Source organism: Protopterus annectens, chromosome 2.part0, assembly GCF_019279795.1.
Source record: "Protopterus annectens isolate FY-2018-M chromosome 2.part0, PAN1.0, whole genome shotgun sequence".
Classification (NCBI taxonomy): Eukaryota; Metazoa; Chordata; order Ceratodontiformes; family Protopteridae; genus Protopterus; species Protopterus annectens.
The window spans coordinates 858,482,219-858,501,663 of NC_056728.1; the positions used below are offsets into that span (position 1 = coordinate 858,482,219).

A 19,445-nucleotide genomic window follows, 5' to 3' on the forward strand; every position below is an offset into this window, starting at 1 on the left:
CTGTGCCTGGAATCAATCTCAGTGGATGAGCACAGCAGTGCCCAATTTACCTCAGATTTTACAATACTTAACTGAGATGCTTCACAAGGGCCTGTCTTTTTCTTTCATAAAAATCCATGCCTCAGCCATTTCAGCTCATTACAACACAGACCCCCCCCCACCCCTTTCTCTCATCCTCTGCTAAAGCAGTATCTCAGAGGGGCCAAAAACTTGAGACCACCCAGGAGAGCTCCAACCCCTGCCTGAGAACTCACTCTACCTCCTTTCGAGCCAGCTGCTACTGCAGACCTAAAATTTCTTTCCTGGAAAACAGCTTTCCTTTTAGGAATCACTTCGGCTAGAAGTATTTCTGAATTACAGACCCGTATGGCAGTGGAGCACTTCATCATCTTTCTTGTGGACAGGGTGTCACTCAGGACCAGTCCATCCTTCATGCCCAAGGTGGTATCCAGTGTGGCTCTTAATCAGTCCATTCATTTGCCAACTTTCTTTCCCAATCCACAGAACAAGGGGGAGCAAATTCTGCATTCATTGGATGTACACAGACAACTTAGATTTTACTTGGACAGGACTAAATATCGAAGAAGATCTGAACAACTGCTGGTAGCATTTGCTGCAGGGGCAGAGGGAAAGGCTATTTCAAAGCAAACCCTTTCCAAATGAATAAGCCATTGTATTCATTTCTGCTCTAAGCACTATGGAAAACCTATCCCCCAGGGGATCAGATCCCATTCCACCAGGGCTGCATCTACTTCTGCAGCCTTTCTCAGAGGTGTTCCTACCAGGGATATTGTAGAAGCTGCTACCTGGAGTTCAGTTCATACTTTCACCAAGCACTATAATTTACCAATTTTCTCTAAATCCAGAGCTGGCTTTGCCACTGCTGTAACAGTGAAACACGAACATAGTACAGCTGTGTACACTTACCATAAATGTAGATGTTCGAGTGTATTCACTGTTGCAGTCCTGGTTACCCTCCCTCAGGCCCCCTGTTTTTTCTCTTACTATGCCTCTCCTTTCTTTTACTACACTTAAAAACCCTTTTGGTGTATTTGCTTTTGTTTGGAGGTATATTTTTGTGTTTTAAATTATTTATATATATTTTGCTCCCCTTTTGGGGGGCACCTGACATCTGGGGCAAGAAAAAAACTGATGTAATGGCATCTGCTACATGTTTTATACCCCTGACGACCTGACGTCATGGAAGAAGGGACAGCAACCGATTCAGGACCCAAGACTTTGTTAATCAGGCTACCCAAATGTAATGACTCCAGCAGTGAATACACTCAAAACATCTACATTTATGGTAAGTGTACACAACTGTAGTTTCTTACTCGTGCTTAAATCTTTGTGCAAAGCTGTTAATACTTTTAGGCAGAAGTTAGGTACTACATCTGGGCTTGGTTTTCCAGTTAGAGGCTTTTCTTAACTTTGTTTAGTCTCTCTGACAGTTGCTTCATCCCATTTCATATCCTGTGCATTTGAACTTTTTATTTTTTTACTTTTTCTATCCATTTAGAATCTGTGTTCCTTCCTCCAAATCTGTTTCTGCTTGTGGTCTTTAAATTCCTTTTACCTTGTTTCGCAGTTTGTAAAACTTTTTGGGTTATCAGTAAGTTGCTTATCTTGTACCTTTCATTTATATTTGTGTGTGTGTCTTCCAGGTCTTTCTGCCTGTGCTGATATTTTTGTTTATTATTTGCGATGGTGCATGATAAATCCTGATCTGTTATAATACTGGGCATTGTTTTTATCATGTCTCTCTCTGAGCATTTTTGTTGATCTGTACCCTCTTCTGTGCTCTTCTAACAGTGGCACTTCTTGTCTTAATTGCTTTATAGTTTTCTGTATTCAATACGCCCATGATGACATTTGATTTTTCCTCTTCCTATCCTGTACTACCCTGTGTTCTTGTGGTATAGTGTATCATATTTACTTCTGTTATTTCGCATGAATCTCTATGGACAGTCCTAATTACTGTGTTCATTTGTTTTACCAAACTTCTAACTTGGGTTTTATTGACTTTCTGCAGTCTATTTCTTTCACTGATCTTAACATGTCTGTCCAGCTCTATTAAATCAAGTAACTCTTCTCTCAGATCATTTTCTTCTAAACTGAAAGCACATTCTTTGTCATTTCCTGCGGGCGTTCTATAGAACGTTCCACAGTATCTGTCTCTTCCACATTCCCTTCAGATTCACCCTGTGCCATCTGTTGCTTTTTCATATGGGAACCCGCTGGCCTGTCGCTCCATGATATTCACTGTGTCAGAGTTGCCACAATTTCCTGATGTTCTTCGTGTTTCACTGTTGCAGTCATTACACTTGGGCTATCCTGCTAGCAGGCTACCCTCAGTTGGCCTGAATTCCAAAGTCTTGGTCCGGTGTCGGTTGCTGTTGCCTCTTCCCTGACGTCAGTGCGCCAGGGGTATAAAAGATGCAGCCAACGCCATTTTCTTCAGTCTTTCTTGCGCGGTGCCTGAAGCAGAAGCAGTTCGCAAGTGCTGGTCGGCCGACTCCTGAGATTTTCGTGTTCGAATTTCAGATCCGAAGTCTTCATTAAAGCTAAGTACCCCATTGGGGAAAACATTTTTCTTGCTCCAGACCAATGTCAGAAAAAGTTAATAATTGTATTTCTTGTGGGAGGCAAATTCCTCATAAGGATTTTCATTCTTACTGTATTCCTTGCCTAGGCCCTGACCACAACGTTGTTTGTTGTTGGTTTTGTGCTAGATTTAACCAGCGCACTATAAAGCGCCGGTATGATTTTGCTTTTCACTATTTTGTCAGAAGATTTAATTATATGATGCCATCAGATGGCCAACCGACTACCGCAATTCACAAGAAACGCAAAGAAAAAAAAAGGACAGGCATCCGAGGTCTAAAACCGATGAGACTTCTTCTAAGCCAGTCGCCGGCTCTCAGGCGCTTTCGCAGCCCCTGACGCCTTCTACTTTGGACCTGCAGGCCGCTACAGACTCCCACGTGGAGTCGCCTAGGCCGCTGGAAGCTCAAGGTATTGGACCTTCGGAAACTATTCCCTCAGATGGGTCCGGAGCCGCTGAGCAGGCATCGGCTTCTGAGGGTGTTTTCAGACCTACTCAATTGTACATTAAACAACTCCAGTTACAAAGGCAAAGACTAAAGCATCTTTAAAGACAAAGAAACAAGTGCAACAGCCTCATGGTCAGGCCTCCATGCCTAAAAAACAGATGATCAAAATAGCCGAAGACTTAATTACTTTGATCAGGGATTCCCATCCCCCTCCTGATAAGAGGCCTAGGCACGAGACAGAATATGAATCTTTAGATCAGGTTTCCATTTCTTCAGATTCCTCTTCTGATCAGGAATACTCTCTTCCTCCCTATGAGGATTCTGATGCTGAAGAATCTATCCCTTCAGCCTCTCCTCCTGAGGATTACTCTTTTGGGGAAACCTTGCATACCATGAGGGAACATTTCCACTGGGATTGCCAAGATTATTCTGAATCTAAGAAAAGGCTCGGGGACTTTCTTTTACTCCCACAACACAGGCCCCTAATTATTCCACCTGTCTTAGACATTGTAGATGATGTATTTTCAGAGTCCAGTCTGACCCCTGACTCCTTACCTCCAGCTCTTGTTAAGCCAGACAGGTACTACAGGGTACCTGACTCTCATAAATTCCTTTTCAAGGACCTGGCTGCTGATCCAGAAACGATTTCTCAGGGTCCCAAAGGGGTCAAGGCATCCACTGCAAAAAACCCTACCCCCTCCGACAGGGATTCTAGGGCATTAGACAGATTAGGAAAGAAGATTTACACCTCTGCTACCTTGGTTATAAGGGCTTTAAATTGTCAATTTCATATGCTCAAATATCAGCAGTATATTATGTCACTGCTTAAACAGAAAATGTTGATAAATTCTGAGGGTGCAGAAAACAAAGAAATGCTGGATTTATTGCATGCAGCTGAGCAAGTTGGAAAGCATACTTTGCAATGTGGTTTTGATTCTTTGGAGGCCTCATGTAGGGCCGCTGTCACGGGTTCTGTCATTAGGAGGCATGCTTGGTTAAAGGAACAAAATTTACCAGATCATGTTAAAGCAAAATTATTAGATGCTCCATTACAGCATGATACTTTGTTTGGTGTTATAGCAGAAGAGGTGTTAAAGAAAATGGAGGACAAAGCTAAATCTATGCAAACAGTCAAGGATTTCTTACAGGTACAGCCTCTAACATTTAGCAGACACTGGCCTACAAAGAATTGGTCCTTTCCAGTGTCAGACAGACCACAAAGGGGCGGATACAGATGCCCAAGAGGCAGATCCCAGCCCCAAGGTTCATACAGGTCTAAACAATGGGGTGCTTCTACCTCCAAAAGTGGTGAAGACAAATCACAGCCTTACAGGAAACAGTCCCAATGACTTCCCCCTGCCTACACCAAGCACTTCTTTAGGGGGAAAACTAGCATTTTCTGCTCAAAATTGGCACATAATAACCCAGGACAAACGGGTCTTAGACATAGCGTCACAGGGCTACAAGTTTCACTTTCATACCCTGCCAAGGGCAAACGGTTGGCCAGATCTACCAAAAAAAACAATGGGCAGAGGCACAAAAACTAGTCTCATCCCTCATGAACATGAGGGCCATTCAACCAGAACAAGAGCAGGGACAAGGATTTTACTCAAGACTGTTCTTGGTACCCAGAAAGGACAAAGCCTGGAGACCAATACTGGACCTATCTATTCTAAACACATATCTGGATATACCAAAATTCAAAATGTTGACCTTACAGCAGCTTCTGCCCATGCTGGGCAAGAAGGCTTGGCTTGTGACTTTAGACCTAAAAGAGGCATACCTGCATGTCCCAATTAGACAAACATGCAGACGATACCTCCGATTCAAAGCTGTCTCAATGCACTATCAATTCTCTGCACTGCCCTTTGGCTTATCTACTGCGCCCAGGGTCTTCACAAAGTGCATGGCTCCAGTAATTGCATTCTGCAGACAAAGAGGAATACAGATATATTCTTACTTGGACGAATGCCTCATTCAAGCAGAGAACAAGGACATTATACTACAGCATCTGGCGTTTGTAAAAAGATTACTACCATGCCTAGGGTACACAGTCAATGAGCAAAAATCAAAACTAGTACCCTCTCAAGAGATAATATTCCTGGGTACAAGCTTAAATACAACTGCCCAGATGGCTTATCTCACGCCAGACAAACAAAGGCAACTGACTACCTACTTCACACGGTTGGCAACAAAGGTCCAGTTATCTGCAAGAAAAATTCTGCAGGCTTTGGTCTTCATGGCATCCTGCATTCTACTAATTCCATATGCAAGACTGCATATGAGGAAACTTCAATGGTATCTAAAAAGTGTTTGGACTCAGCATTGCCACAGCCTGGAAAAAATAATTACTCTCATTCCCTGCCAGCAACAAGAGTTTCGATAGTGGTCAAAAGTGTTTGGACTCAGCATTGCCACAGCCTGGAAAAAATAATTACTCTCATTCCCTGCCAGCAACAAGAGTTTCGATGGTGGTCAAAGGCCTGTCACCAGAACAAGGGACAGTCATTTACCTTACCCCCAGCCAGGCAGACATTGACAACGGATGCATCAGATTATGCCTGGGGGGCACCCATGGCAGGAAGATGTATTCAAGGCACATAGTCCGCCAATCAAATGCATCTACATATCAATCAAAAAGATATGCTAGCTGTTCAGAATGCCCTGACAGCCCTCAAGGACCTACTTCATCTGGGACAACTACTGATAAAGACGGACAATAGGTTCATAGGTTCATACTAGGCTATATGCCCTAGGGCATTTATAAGCCTAGCCAGAGTGTGTTTGGCTTTCGCCATCCATTTTAAATTAGTTTTGCTATGCCCTTTTTCGAGGTTAGTATACTGTGCCTCTGTCTAACAGTGACACAGAAGTGATACCCGGGGTAAACCTACGATCTCCCATCCACTCATCAAGATTCCTCTTGAAGAGAGTCAATGAGGGACTCTGCCTAACCTGGACTGGGATTTTATTCCAGAGTGAATGGAGCCTCTGGGTTATGAATCTGTCCCTCCAGCATGTCCTATTTATTTCAGTGCTGAGGTTCAAGTCTCTCGAGCGCGTAGCTCAGTGGGATTTGGATTTTCTGAGATGCAGCATGTCCATTAATTTCGGGTTGGACATGGCTTTATACGTCAGGCAAAGATCGCCTCTGAGCAGGTGGTATGCCACTGAGTAGAGCTGGAGTTTCTTTAACCGGGCAGCATATGGCATCTGTTTGAGCCCTTTGATCCTCTTGGTGAGGTACTTTTGGGGTCTTTCCAGTTGCTGCATGTGTCTGGTAAGGTACATCCCAAAAGGGGCATTGTACTCAATTATGAGCCTGATGAGGGATGAGTAAAGAGGCATGATGACCTCCCCTGATCTAGATGTGAATCCCTTCATGATTAAGTGGGCTATATAAAACTTTTTTCTAACCACTTTGGCCACGTGGTTGTCAAATGAGAGATTGCTATCAACTTGGGTCCCCAGGTCCCTAATTACTACTTCTGCACTTAATGGATTACCACCTATGTGGTAATTTGTGGGCCCTTTGTTTTTGCCAAAGGGGATGACTGTACTCTTTTTGGCGTTTAGCTTGAGGCCATGGTTCTGGCACCAGTTGTCTGTTTCTATGAGGCCCTTTTGGAGGATGCTTGTGTCGGCTGGAGAGTCGATTATGGCGTCCAGTTTGCAGTCATCTGCGAACTTGGTCAGCCACAGTCCTTCCATGTTGGTCTGTACCTCCGAGAAATATATACTGAACAAGAGAGGTCCCAGGACTGAGCCTTGTGGGACGCCACTTGTAACTGTTTTGGAGTCCGACATGGCTCCAGCAATTCTAACCATGTTGGTTCTGTCCTTGAGCCAGTTTGCAACCCATCTAGTGACATAGGGGTTTATATTTAAGCTGGTGAGCTTATATATAATGCCCGAGTGGGGTATTGTATCGAAGGCTTTTGCGAGATCCAGGTAGACTGTGTGGACCACCTTCCCCTCGTCAATGGCCTTGGTGACTGTTTCAAAGAAATCAACCAGGTTTAAGAGGCAGGATCTGCCCTTAACAAAGCCGAACTGGGTAGGATCCAGTGTCTGTAGGTCCCCAGTATCTTTATTTATGAGGTCCATGATGATCCTTTCCATAGCTTTGCAGACCAAGCTAGTCAGGCTTATGGGGCGATAGTTTCCAGGATCTGTTGAAGCACCACCTTTGTGGAGAGGGACCACTGTTGCTGTACGCCACTCTTTGGGTACATATCCTGTAGTAAGGCTGAGATTGAATAGTAGTTTTATGTTTGGGTTTAGCTCTTCTTGGAGTTCATGTAGGACTCAGCCCGGGACACCGTCTGGTCCCATTGATGCTGTGTTTTTTGCTTTGGAGAGGGCGGCTCTTACCTGAGCATCTGAGATGTCGGGGGCAGCACTCTGCTGGGATAGATATTTGCCCTTTTGGTGGGGAGGGGGGGGTTTGCGCTGAACCTGCCAGCTAGGATGTTGGCAATGTCTGTGGGTTTGGTGTATTTTTTGTCATTTTGGACTAATTCTGAGCATATCTGGGAATTCCCACCCAGGTTCCTAACATAACTAAAGAAAGCCTTGTGATTATCCTTAGTGTCCTGTGCAATTTTTCTCTTGAAGCTGGCCTTAGATGATTTTATGAGTGCCCGTAGTTTTTTGCTAATACTGATGATGCCTTCCATCTTTGGGATTTTGCTCTATCATGTAGTAGCTTCCTCCTTCTATTGTATAGTTTGTTTATGGCTGGGGTCCACTAGACAGGACGTCTGCCTTTGGAGGATTGGGTCTTGGTTTTATTTGGGATTGCATGATCCATGCATTCCTGAAGGTGTTCATAGAATGCGTTCATAAAGGATACTGTGGTCTGGGCCGTATTTTCCACAGGCCCGGGGGCTTTGAAGGGTTCCACCTCGGTTTTGAGGAGTGTGAAATTTGCTTTAGAGATGTTTTTCACTGTGGTTTTCTGGGCAGGGGGTGGGGTCGGGATGTGAATATCCAGTGAGATTAGTTTATGGTCTGATCTTACCAGTGAGGGATACACTTCTGGTCTGAAGCATAGAGTTCCCATGTTGGTGATGATCAGGTCCAGTATGTTTTCCCCTGTTGTGGGAGTGGTAACAAGTTGTTCCATAGCATTTGAGTTTATAAATTGTAGGAACCTTTGGGCTAGGGTGTTGGAGCTAGAGTAATGCTCCCAGGCTATGTTTGGGTAGTTGAAGTCGCCCAATATAATGGTGTTTGGAGAGACCTTCATATTTTCCAGTGTTCTTAGGAAGGCCGAGTGGGGTTCCTGGGTTTGGGAGGGTGGTCTGTAGCAGGCTATAAACTGGAAGGCAGTTTTACCCACTGTTAGTTGCACATGGATAGTCTCTGATGCTTTGTGCTGTGCCACCAACCTGGAGGTGTGGGTATCTTTGACGAATATTGATACTCCCCCCTCCTTTTGTGGTTCAGTCCAAGTTTTGGGGCCGAAAAGCATGGTATGAGGTATAACCTGGTAGTGCTGGGGTGCTCTCAGGAGCCTTGAACCAGGTTTCTGTTACTGCACAGATACCGATGTTCTCCATGCTAAGGAGAGTTTCGAGTGCGTGCATCTTGAGGTTTAGACTTCTGGCGTTGAGTAGCATTACTCTTAGTTTCTTATCCCTTGTGATACCTATGGAGGTGAGTTTGTCTTTTGAACCTTGCCTAAAAAGGCACTATGGGGGTAGCAAGAGCCTTTGCCAATATCTGAAAGCCCAGTGGTGACAGGTGCAAGCCGTCCCTAGCGAAGCATCGTGGCTTGTCGAGCATGTCATCCCAGACTGACAGGCATTGGATCCCCCTTTGAATGACACCAATACTTAAGCCAGTTGTTGAAATTGATCATCTTGTCTTCACATTGTGGCATCATTCTTGGTGAGGGTAAGATGCTACTCAAGGTCAGGGTCATACCGTCCTGGGCTACATGCTCAGAGAGCTCCTCTGTCTCTTTTCGTGTAGTCCAGGGAGGTATGTCTCAGGTCATTCACACCAGCATGGACAATGACCGAGTCATATTTGTACTTGCCTTTGAGTGACCTGAGTGCTTGTGTTGTGACTGATCCTAGCACCTGACAGGCAGCTCACTGTGACCTTCTTGTTCAGCCTGGTGAGCGGGATGTCAATGTGCCTGACGATAGTCACCTATTACAAGTTTATCAGGTGTGTTGTTTAGCCTTAAGGGCTGTGACTGTTCGGCACACTGGCTTTGTACGCTATGTGTTGCACGTGTTTTGTTTTGGGGTAGCGGTTGCTTGGGTGTCTGCTTTGGAGGTCTCTTCTGCTTAGGCTTATTTAGAGCCTCCACGTATATTTTTGTGTGTTTGTGTTTGGTTTGCTGTCGTGGTAGGTCTATGTGAGACTGGAATTGTAGTGAGTGTGGTTTCCTTCTCCTCCTGACTGGTTATGCCAGTACTGAGCTGAGAGAGCTTGGCCTCCAGTTTGGCTATATGGTTGCATCTCTCACATGTGTTGGAATTTGTTGGGAGGAGGAGAGGGCTGTCTTTGTACAAGAGGCAGTTGTAACATTGCCTCAAGATTCCCAGATTCACCAGCTGGACCGGAGAGGAGATTGACAGCTGACCTTTGGACATGCTAGAGTAGTATTGGGAATTCCTTTATAATTGAAAAAAAGGGCCAATGGGGAACAAGGTACTCAAGGGGAGTTTGTGAGGGTGTAGTGCTTTTAATTTTTTAGTGCTGACTTACATAATTGCTTTAGTGAGCAAGTGCCAGGTAACTTAAATGCAATGTGTTACAGGTAACTTAAATGCAAAAACAACAAACAGTAACTTTCTTTCAAGTGAAACAAGGAAATAAGTACAGTAAGCAATGCAGATATCACTAGGGATCCACAGAAGCGCTGAAAAGCCACGGTTTATGTGGAATTAGCTTTTCAGGGAAATAACAAACAACAAGCATACAAACAAAGCTAGATTCAGCAGGCCTGGATCTAGTCTATGCTACAGCAAACAAGGTGTACCAATTTCAGTAAGAAACAGTTCAAATATGCAAGCACTATAAGCCTTTAACCAGAAATTCCCAGCTCAGAAGGGCAGAGTTCAGCCTCTCCTCCCACAAGAGTGCAGACCACGAACCTTCTTAATGTAAAATAACTGGCCTTAAGCCCAAGTGCTTAAACCAGAACTAATACACTTTTAGAATAACAGACAGTTTATTAGGTAGAATGCGGTAAAGAGATGGGACTGGGGGAGTGTCCTAGATCAAATGTACAGTGGGGCGGGCACTGCAAAAGCCACCAAATTTAAACTACAACCAAGAACAGGGAGGGGGGTGGGGAAGACAGTTTCAACAGAGATGTGAGGAATCACAGTGCAAATTATAAAACCAAAAAAAATGTACTGATCTCTGTATATTTGCAGAACAGTAAGACAACAGATATCTAAGCAACAATTTAGTTCTATAATACAGAATAATACAGAAAAATATACTCAACTCTATATATTTGCAGATAGTCTTGTAAGGCTGTCTCTCATCTCAGCACACAGGTTCCAATTTAAATGCAGGCTGTTATTAACAGGTCAAATTAAGGGAACCTTGAGTTAAGCAACACACAAGCTATAAAAACCAGTTATATCAGCTGAAGACAAGTTAGAAAATGAGGGGTGGGGGTGGGGAAGACAATTTCAACAGAGATGTGAGGAATCACAGTGCAAATTATAAAACCAAAAAAATATATACTGATCTCTGTATATTTGCAGAACAGTAAGACAACAGATATCTAAGCAACAATTTAGCTCTAGAATACAGAATAATACAGAAAAATATACTCGGCTCTATATATTTGCAGATAGTCTTGTAAGGCTCTCTCTCAGCACACAGGTTCCAATTTAAATGCAGGCTGTTATTAACAGGTCAAATTAAGGGAACCTTGAGTTAAGCAACACACAAGCTATAAAAACCAGTTATATCAGCTGAAGATGAGGCAGAAAATGGGGGTGGGGGTGGGGAAGACAGTTTCAACAGAGATGTGAGGAATCGCAGTGCAAATTATAAAACCAAAAAAATATGTACTGATCTCTGTATATTTGCAGAACAGTAAGACAACAGAACATGGTCATGTGGTATATAAACATGCAGAGAGGCACTCATTCTTACCCCCTCTGCAGACTAGCCATGACTTTGTGGGACACGGCATTAGCTTACCATCTGCAGGCACAATTCCTGCCAGGAAAGATAAATACTGTGGCAGACTAAAACTAAGCAGAAACCTCATGGATCTCCGGAAATGGAGATTGGATCCACAAGTCTTCAACATGATAACAAGGAAATGGGAATGCCCGGACATAGACCTATTTGCCTCTCCTCACAACTGCCAACTAAAGACATTCTGCACAAGGACTTATCACAGACAAGCATAGAAAGTGGATGCCCTATCTTTCAGCTGGAAAAACTTAACAGTATATGCCTTTCCTCCACTGCCTCTCCTCCCCAAGGTACTTCTAAAGGTCAGACAAGAGAAGCCAAGAATGATATTGATTGCCCCAGACTGGCCCAGCCAGTACTGGTATCCAGTCCTAAGGAACTTGTCTCCATGTCCAGCCTGGACCTTACCTCATATACCTCACCTACTGTCCCAACATAAATCAGATCCTGCACAGCCAACTCAAGACTTTAAATCTGGCAGCATGGCAGATAATGTAGTCATACAAGACACACCTCTCACTAAAGCGGTGATGGATGTCATTTTGGAGGCCAGGAGGTCTAGTACTAGAAAATCTTATGCTGGAAAATGGAAGAGATTATGTGGCTGGAAATAGGCTCAAGGAATTGACACAGCAGTACCAAATATTCCTCAGATTTTGCAATACTTAACTGAGATGCTGGACAAAAGCCTATCCTTTTCATCAATTAAAATTCATGCCTCTGCCATTTCGGCTCATTATAATAAGAGCCACCAATTTTTTCTCATCCTTTGTTAAGGCAATATCTCAGGAGAGCCAAAAACTTAAGGCCTCTAAGGAGATCACCAATACCTGCATGGTACCTCAATTATGTTTTGGAAAAACTCACTCTGCCCCCTTTTGAGCCAGCCGCTACAGCTGATATAAAGTTTTTATCTTGGAAAACAGCTCTGCTCCTAGCAATAACCTCTGCAAGATGAGTCTCAGAGCTATAGGCACTCATGGCTGTGGAACCTTTTTTCATTTTTTATCCAGACAGGGTTTCTTTGAGGACAAACCCTACATTTATGTCTAAGGTAGTGTCCACTGTGGCCCTTAACCAAACTATTTATCTGCCTACTTTTTAGCCAAACCCACAGAATAAGGGGGAGAGAATTCTGCATTCTTTGGACTTGTGCAGACAGCTACGCTTCTACTTGAACAGAACCAAAGCTTTCAGAAAGACTGAGCAACTACTAGTGGCATATGCTGCAGGATCACAAAGAAAGGCTATCTCAAAGCAGACTATTTCAAAGTGGATAGGCCACTGCATTCGTTTCTGCTATTCACACCATGGCAAGCCAGTGTCTAAGGACATTAGGCCACATTCTACCATAGCAGCAGCCACTTCAGCAGCTTTCCTCAGGGGAGTACCAACCAAAGACATTTTAGAGGCTGCTACCTGGAGTTTGGTGCGCACCTTTACAAAGCACTATCATTTACCACTCTACTCTAAATCCAGGGCAGGCTTTGCCACTGCAGTTCTGCAGGGCCTTATAGCCGCTCCTAATGCTATTTAGCTCCAGCCTCCCATCCATAGCTTTGGGATTCAACCCAAGTGTAATGACTGCAGCAGTGAAACATGAAGAACATAGTACAGTTGTGTACACTTACCATAAATGTAGATGTTCGAGTGTATTCACTGTTGCAGTCCAGGTTACCCACCCACCATCCCCCATTTCTTTGCTAGAACTTCTCTACACTTCTTTAATCTATACAACCTATGTGGTGTATTTACTTGTAGATGAAGGTATTACGTATTTTGGTGCATGCATGTTTTATTGGCATATTTTTAGCCTACCCTTTTGGGGGCACCTGACATCTGGGGCAAGAAAAACTGAAGAAAATGGTGTCTGCTGCATCCTTTATACCCCTGGCACACTGACGTCAGGGAAGAGGTGGCAGCAACCGAGGCCAGACCAAGACTTTGGAATTCAAGCCGACTGAGGGTAGCCTGCCCGCAGGATAACCCAAGTGTAATGACTGCAGCAGTGAACACACTCGAACATCTACATTTATGGTAGGTACACAACTGTAATTTCTTTCCTTTGCTGTATAGCTGCAACTGAACGTTTGTACTGGTTTCCTGTGGGAGGCTCCAGAGTATCTTCATATGTCACTTGATTAAATGCTTCCTGTTCCACCGTCTTCTCCTTAATTTGGGTGTCCATTGCTCCTTAATTTGGGTGTCCATTGCTCTGTCCTGCTGTGTTGTTATCTGAGTTAAATCCTTCACTTTGCAGGTAATCCAGAACCTCCGTTCCTGTTTCTTTAACTTCTCCATTACTAATCTTCTTTTCTACTTTTCCTGTTTGTCTTCTTATTTTTTGTATTGTAAACGTTTCCATATTTGCATGTCTTTGAACGTATTTCTTTCTGAGTATCTTTGGTGCTGTTCTTTTTGCATTGATTTAGTTTTCTTTCTCCTTTGCATAAATATTGTACCATATTAAATATTTTTTCTTTTCCATGCCTATATTTCTCCTTCAGATGTCTCCTGCTCCTCTCGTTTCCCCTTACTTTGGGGACTAGTTGTTCTATCATGTTGTGATATGACCTGTGGTAGACTTTCTACACTGAATCCTTCAGTTTGCAAATATTCCATAACTTCAGCTTCTATTTTTTTTTTTTCTTCTGCTTGACTAATCTTCTGTTCTTCATTCCCCTCTTTGTGATCTTTTTATTGTGAAATTTTCCATATCTGGATGCTGCTGCATATATTTCTCTTTGAATGTATTTAGGGCTGACCTTTTTTATGTTGATTTGGCTTTCTCCTCTGCATAAATATTGCACCATATCAGATGTCTCATTCTCATGTCCATATTTCTTTATACCTTTCAAACTTCTCTAAATTTTGTTCTTTAAATTTTCACACTTCCTCAGTTACTTCTTTTTCCAAACAGCAGTGTTTCTTGGTCTGTATAGTGTTTTTCACGGGTCTGTTGTATTAATGAACACACATTTTTATTTGAAGCTTCTGACAGTTTTTCTTGTGGAAGTATTTTTCTTTAGTCTTACTTCTCTATCTTTTTGTATATCTTGTCTGGAAGTTGTGGGCTTCTTGCATATTAGTAACAATACATAATTTCTTTCTTATCCCCTGTAGTCCACTCTGTCGTTTTTATAGCTCTTTTTTGACCCATCAGTTTTTGTGATTTTTTTTTTTTTTTTTTTTGGACTGCTACCTTCTTCTACAGTTGGGGGGGGGGCATCCTCCCCTTTGGGCCTGGCCTAGCCCCATTGTAGAAATATTTCCATGTCTTGAGGATTCTGCACTGCCATTTGTTTCCAGTCCTGGTATCGGTGCGCATACCAGGATTGGGCATTTTTTTATCCTTGGACTTGTGCACCCAGCTGCCATTATTTTTTAACCTACTTCTGTCCATGGTGTTTGCTATAGTAAAACAAGTATATACATCAGTGTTGTCTTGGTGAGATTTTGGAAAAATAGGGTCCACCTTGTTGTGAAGGTACTCACCAAGACTTGAGGATGAATTCAGTTCCAGGAATTCACCTCTCCTTTTGCTGATTTTTTTTTTTATCTCCCCTCCATTTGGACCTCAATTTTTGTATGTTCTGAATGTGGTTTCTGATGTCTCTTAAGCAGGCAAACTCATCTTCCTTTCTTCATTAGGTGGAGTCTGCTTTCACATCCTTGATGATCCACTAGTAGTGGAGGCTGTTGAAGTGAGAGCATGAATTTAGGAATACTGATGAGATTCTTGAGACTTTAGATAGGGATGGGAAGTTGCAAAGAAAACCCTGGCCTTTACCTTTAGACAGATCATCACACTTAAATGATGTCTTTAACAGCCATTCCAACAGGAATGTGACTGATTACACTGCTTGCCTCGCAGGTGTCTCCACTACATTGGTGTGTGCCATTGGCACATTTCACATCTGCACCATACATAATTGTTTGGACTGTGACTCCAGGAGTTGAACGTTGAACTTTTCTTGAACACATTTGGACTCTTAAGACTATATTTTTTTCAGGATGGTGTCTTTTGAGCATTTTCATGTTAACTCTTGTCTGTCTCTTTCTGCTCTGGTGGAGTGTTCTTTGGTATTAAAACAACCTAGAGAGTCACCAAGGAGGATTCTCTGTTTTATTTTTTTAGTGCAAGGTAATTTATGAAAGAGCCATGTTTAGTAAAGCCCTCCACCTTCCCATTGTGCTTTGGTCCCAATAGCCAGTAGATGTTGTTGCAGTTTTGTGCATTTCAGGAATGCATACACTTTTATGTTAACTGTAAGTTTCATTTTTTTCATGATTTACAGGAAGTAAACTGGTGGGCTGGGAGGGTAGGTGTGCTGCCCTACTACAGTGTGATTGCAGTACGCACATTTGGGTGCAGGAGCTTCAGAAAAAAACACATTAGGAGAGAAGAGAATGAACCACTTAAACCCACAATGGAGGGTCCATTTGCAGATCAGCTGACAAAATAAGGCTGTCTGTTGTATACTTTGGGAGCATCTGCTTTTTACTGACCTGTTCAAGTATATTAATGTTTCATATTTAGGTTTTCAAATCGGACCTTCAGGAATATGTCTCAGAAATGTACTGTTAATACATTGCTTTTTGATTTGTTAATTAGTCATTTGTTGCCCAGTCAAGACTGAGAGGGTCAGCGGTAATGGATCTGATATTGCCATAGTGCATCTGAAGTGATTTTATGCAATTCACACACAGCTGATTTTTGTTATATAAACTTGTTGTTACTGTTTCAGGGAGGATGTGTTGATTCACTGAATCAGAGTTTGGCTTTGCTGTGCATGACACTTGGACAGCAGGATGTTTCCAAAGTCCTTCTAGGACCACTGTCTCCATATACGTAAGATCCTAGACAGATTTATTTTCCAAGTTGATATATATATTTTATATATGCTTGAAAAGTTAAGTACCATTTTGTGGGATGCTTAGTTTTAATATTTAAAATGTTTTTTTGTTAATTGTTATTAAATGCGTATTTCAAATTGTATTTATATAATGCCTTTTCCATCTTTCTGTACCCGTAGAACACAAAGCTGGCAATGCAGCATGGCAATTAAAACTTTACCAGGCTACCGAACTCCTCCTGTTTTCCACATACTGTGTGTGACCCCCCTCTCTGTCCCAGTCTCTTTTGCTGCATGTGGGTACAGTTGCATATGTTATCTCTGCTTTGATACTGTTTAGTATAAGATGTGTTGTATAGGTATTCCTGGAGTTCCTGTAGTTTTTCATCATCTCTAATCTCCCAGTCACATCAACATTTTAAACCTGGTCTTTATGGCTAATAATTGTCTGTATTGTTGTTTGCCTTTCTGCAATTTTCTTCCTTTTCAGCCTTTTTGTGTATGTATGCATCTGTTATGGAGAGTGGTGCTTTTTTGTTGTATGTTCCTACTAATTTTTGGATTCTTAGGAAGCATTACCTTAAATCTACTCCCAGCTTTAAAGATCAGAAATGCATTTTTAAATCTTTGAGAAGTTGTGCTTTTTTTGTGTATTTTTTCATGTATTTATTCATTATCTGAATGTGTAAGATCCCTTTTGGGCTCCAGTGCTAGCCTGGGTCCCAAAACACTGATCATTTTTAGAACACACCAGACTGCTACACCTCAACCCGTTCTGGCTTTTCCTTATCAAATGTTTCCCTAGCCTTGTTAAGTTTGTACATGTTGGTGTTCATCTTCATAATTTATACTGGGCTCCCTGTATTTCCCTGTAAGTTATAAGGAACCCGTTTTAATGTTTTAGGACTTGACTCATTGCCAGTTGCATTCATGTGCATCTGCCCACTTCCTGGACACTGTACTATCAGTTGTAATCTTACCTTAGTCTGGTTCTCAAACTCTGGCAGTTTATAAGTACAGGCCAGAGTTATTTCCCTGAATGTCTGTTACTTAAGAAATGCCTTCTTATCTGTACGTGACTTACTTTGGGCTCCTTTTGTTTTATTCTGAGTTGAACCAGACTAGTCCCGTTCTGGCTTTAGTGTTTGTTGTGATCATTTCATAGTTTACTTTTTGGACACTACTAGGAATTTTCATATCAACTGAACATTTTTTGTTTAGTTTGTTTTCAGCTTCACTTTAGCTCGAGGAAATATGCAGATAATGATTTTAGCTTGTTTGTTTTTATTAAACTAACCTTTCAGGGACAGCTTTCTCTTCATTCTGAGTTGAATGGCACATTTCCTTTTGGATCCTCTTGCCTGCCCTGTCTGGCGTTGATGTCAGTTATGGTCTGTCTTCTGTTGGTATGCGGGACTGTCCTTGGGGCAACATCTCTGTGCAGATCCTTTGAAAATTTACATGTGTGAGCAGTGCCCTCTCATGACTATACTTTCTATTGTTAATGAACAAAGAACCTTCATCCCTGTTTTTAGTCCCTCTGTCTTTTGCATGGTTTATTCAGGGCTAGTGCCTAATATTGCAGAATTTTCCAGAAGAGAAATTTCACACTAAATAGAATACTTTTGCATATTAGATAATCAAACGCCTTTTTCTTTTTCTTTTTAAACTGTAAAGACCGAGAGGATCTCTCTCCCAAGACTCGTTTCTTTCTGTGTTAATGCATGGCGGTTTGTTTAGGACTAGTGAGTTGAAACCCCGAATTGCTCGGAGAAGAAATTGCTACACTAAATAGAAGCATGTTGTATTTTGGATAACGGAATATGCTTTCTCTCTTACTTTTATTCAACATTTTTTCTTTGTCTTTTTGCTGTCATGCTTGCTGGCCATCACCTCTCCTCTTCCACTGTGATGTTTTTCGTGTTTCACTGTTGCAGTCATTACATTTGGGTAATCTGCTGACAGGTTGCCGTCAGTCGGCCTGATTAACAAAGTCTTGTGCCCTGCATCGGTTGCTGTCCCTTCTTCCATGACGTCAGGTCGTCAGGGGTATAAAACATGTGAATACACTCGAACATCTACATTTATGGTAAGTGTACACAACTGTACTTTCCCCATCCATTTGTTGCTAGTTTTTGGTTTCTAGTAAATCATATCAGCTTTTGGGGGGGCATGATCCCCTACCAGAAGTTTGCCAATCAGCATTGTGCTATTAGACACCCTTTGGTATAAAGGGATAAAGTATTGATTATGACTCGGGTGACCTGAGTTTTACCAGTGGCTCAGGCACACGTTAGAGCTAAGCAGGGGAAGTGGATTGTGGTATGTGTCTGGGCAAACACTCTGATCTCCAGTCTCTCTCTTGGAGATGCTCGTAGAGGTGATATCTATAGGGGGTGGGATTGCAGTTTTTTGTACATACTTTTAAATGCATATAAATTAACCTTAGCCGATCCATTACATACCAGTCTATTGGATGTTTCAGGTGGTACATGGAGGACACTAGAGCTTACATGGAATACCCTGGTCCCTAGCTCGGGAATGATGACATCAGCTTGTGGTTCCAGAGGAAAAGCGTGTCATAGGGGTGTTACCCTGAGAGAATGTCCTTTTTTTTTTTTTTAAACTGTTCATCCCTTGGCTAGAGGCAGGAGTTAAACACAGAGGAGTCTATTGGATGTTTATGTACAAACAAGCATAGAGGAGTTGTTTGCGTTTTTAATTTGTTGTGCCTGCAGGACTTTGCAGCAGCCTGAAATCTATGCATTTCTCAGTGCTGTTGTGATGCATGCCCATGCTTCTGTGCAACTGCTTTAATGTTTTGTGTAGCACAGTTAACTGGGTGCAGACATAGTGAGCTCTGTGTGGCTTTCTGGATTCCCTGACCCATTAAAAAGCTTGTTATGCAGTGGGTCTGGCTTCCTCCACCTTCTAGATGGGGGCAGCAGGCATATAAGCATCAACTGCTGATTCCTACCCTCTCTGTTTGGCTCCCCAAGTACCCATTTGCTGTTTGATCCCATATTGGCTGGTCACAGTCATTGCTTTATCCTTGAGGCATAGCACCAACATGCTTTTGTTCTGCAGTTGTTAGCCTGTTCATAACATCACTTGGGACAGTGTAATTGTTTACACTTTTGTCAGCATTCACATGACTGGAGCAGCTTAACTTGAAGTGGCATTATTTTCTGTATAAAGAGCAGAACCTTTCAAATTTTCATCTGAGGGGCCATTTAGCTGACCCTTCCCCATAGTAGCCTAACATTTATGGCATAGAAACTAACTCCGTTGCTTAGCTCCTGGTAAAATCTTATTTCCTTGTTTTTGTTTTCTAGTTGTTTCAAGAGATGGA

The 19,445-nt window shown here is 42.5% G+C and overlaps 1 protein-coding gene across 3 annotated transcripts in view; it reads left to right on the top strand.

Moving 5' to 3' along the window:
* RCL1 (RNA terminal phosphate cyclase like 1) overlaps positions 1-19,445 on the top strand; it is a 506,457-nt gene that overhangs the window by 345,924 nt on the left and 141,088 nt on the right. For 2 of the 3 annotated variants that reach the window (XM_044061125.1, XM_044061126.1), the window contains exon 8: positions 15,986-16,089. In XM_044061125.1, the coding sequence (XP_043917060.1) occupies positions 15,986-16,089 (104 nt within the window). Of the gene's footprint in view, positions 1-15,985; positions 16,090-16,273; positions 16,449-19,445 lie in introns of those variants that run through there. The other variant, XM_044061124.1, reaches the window with a different exon arrangement.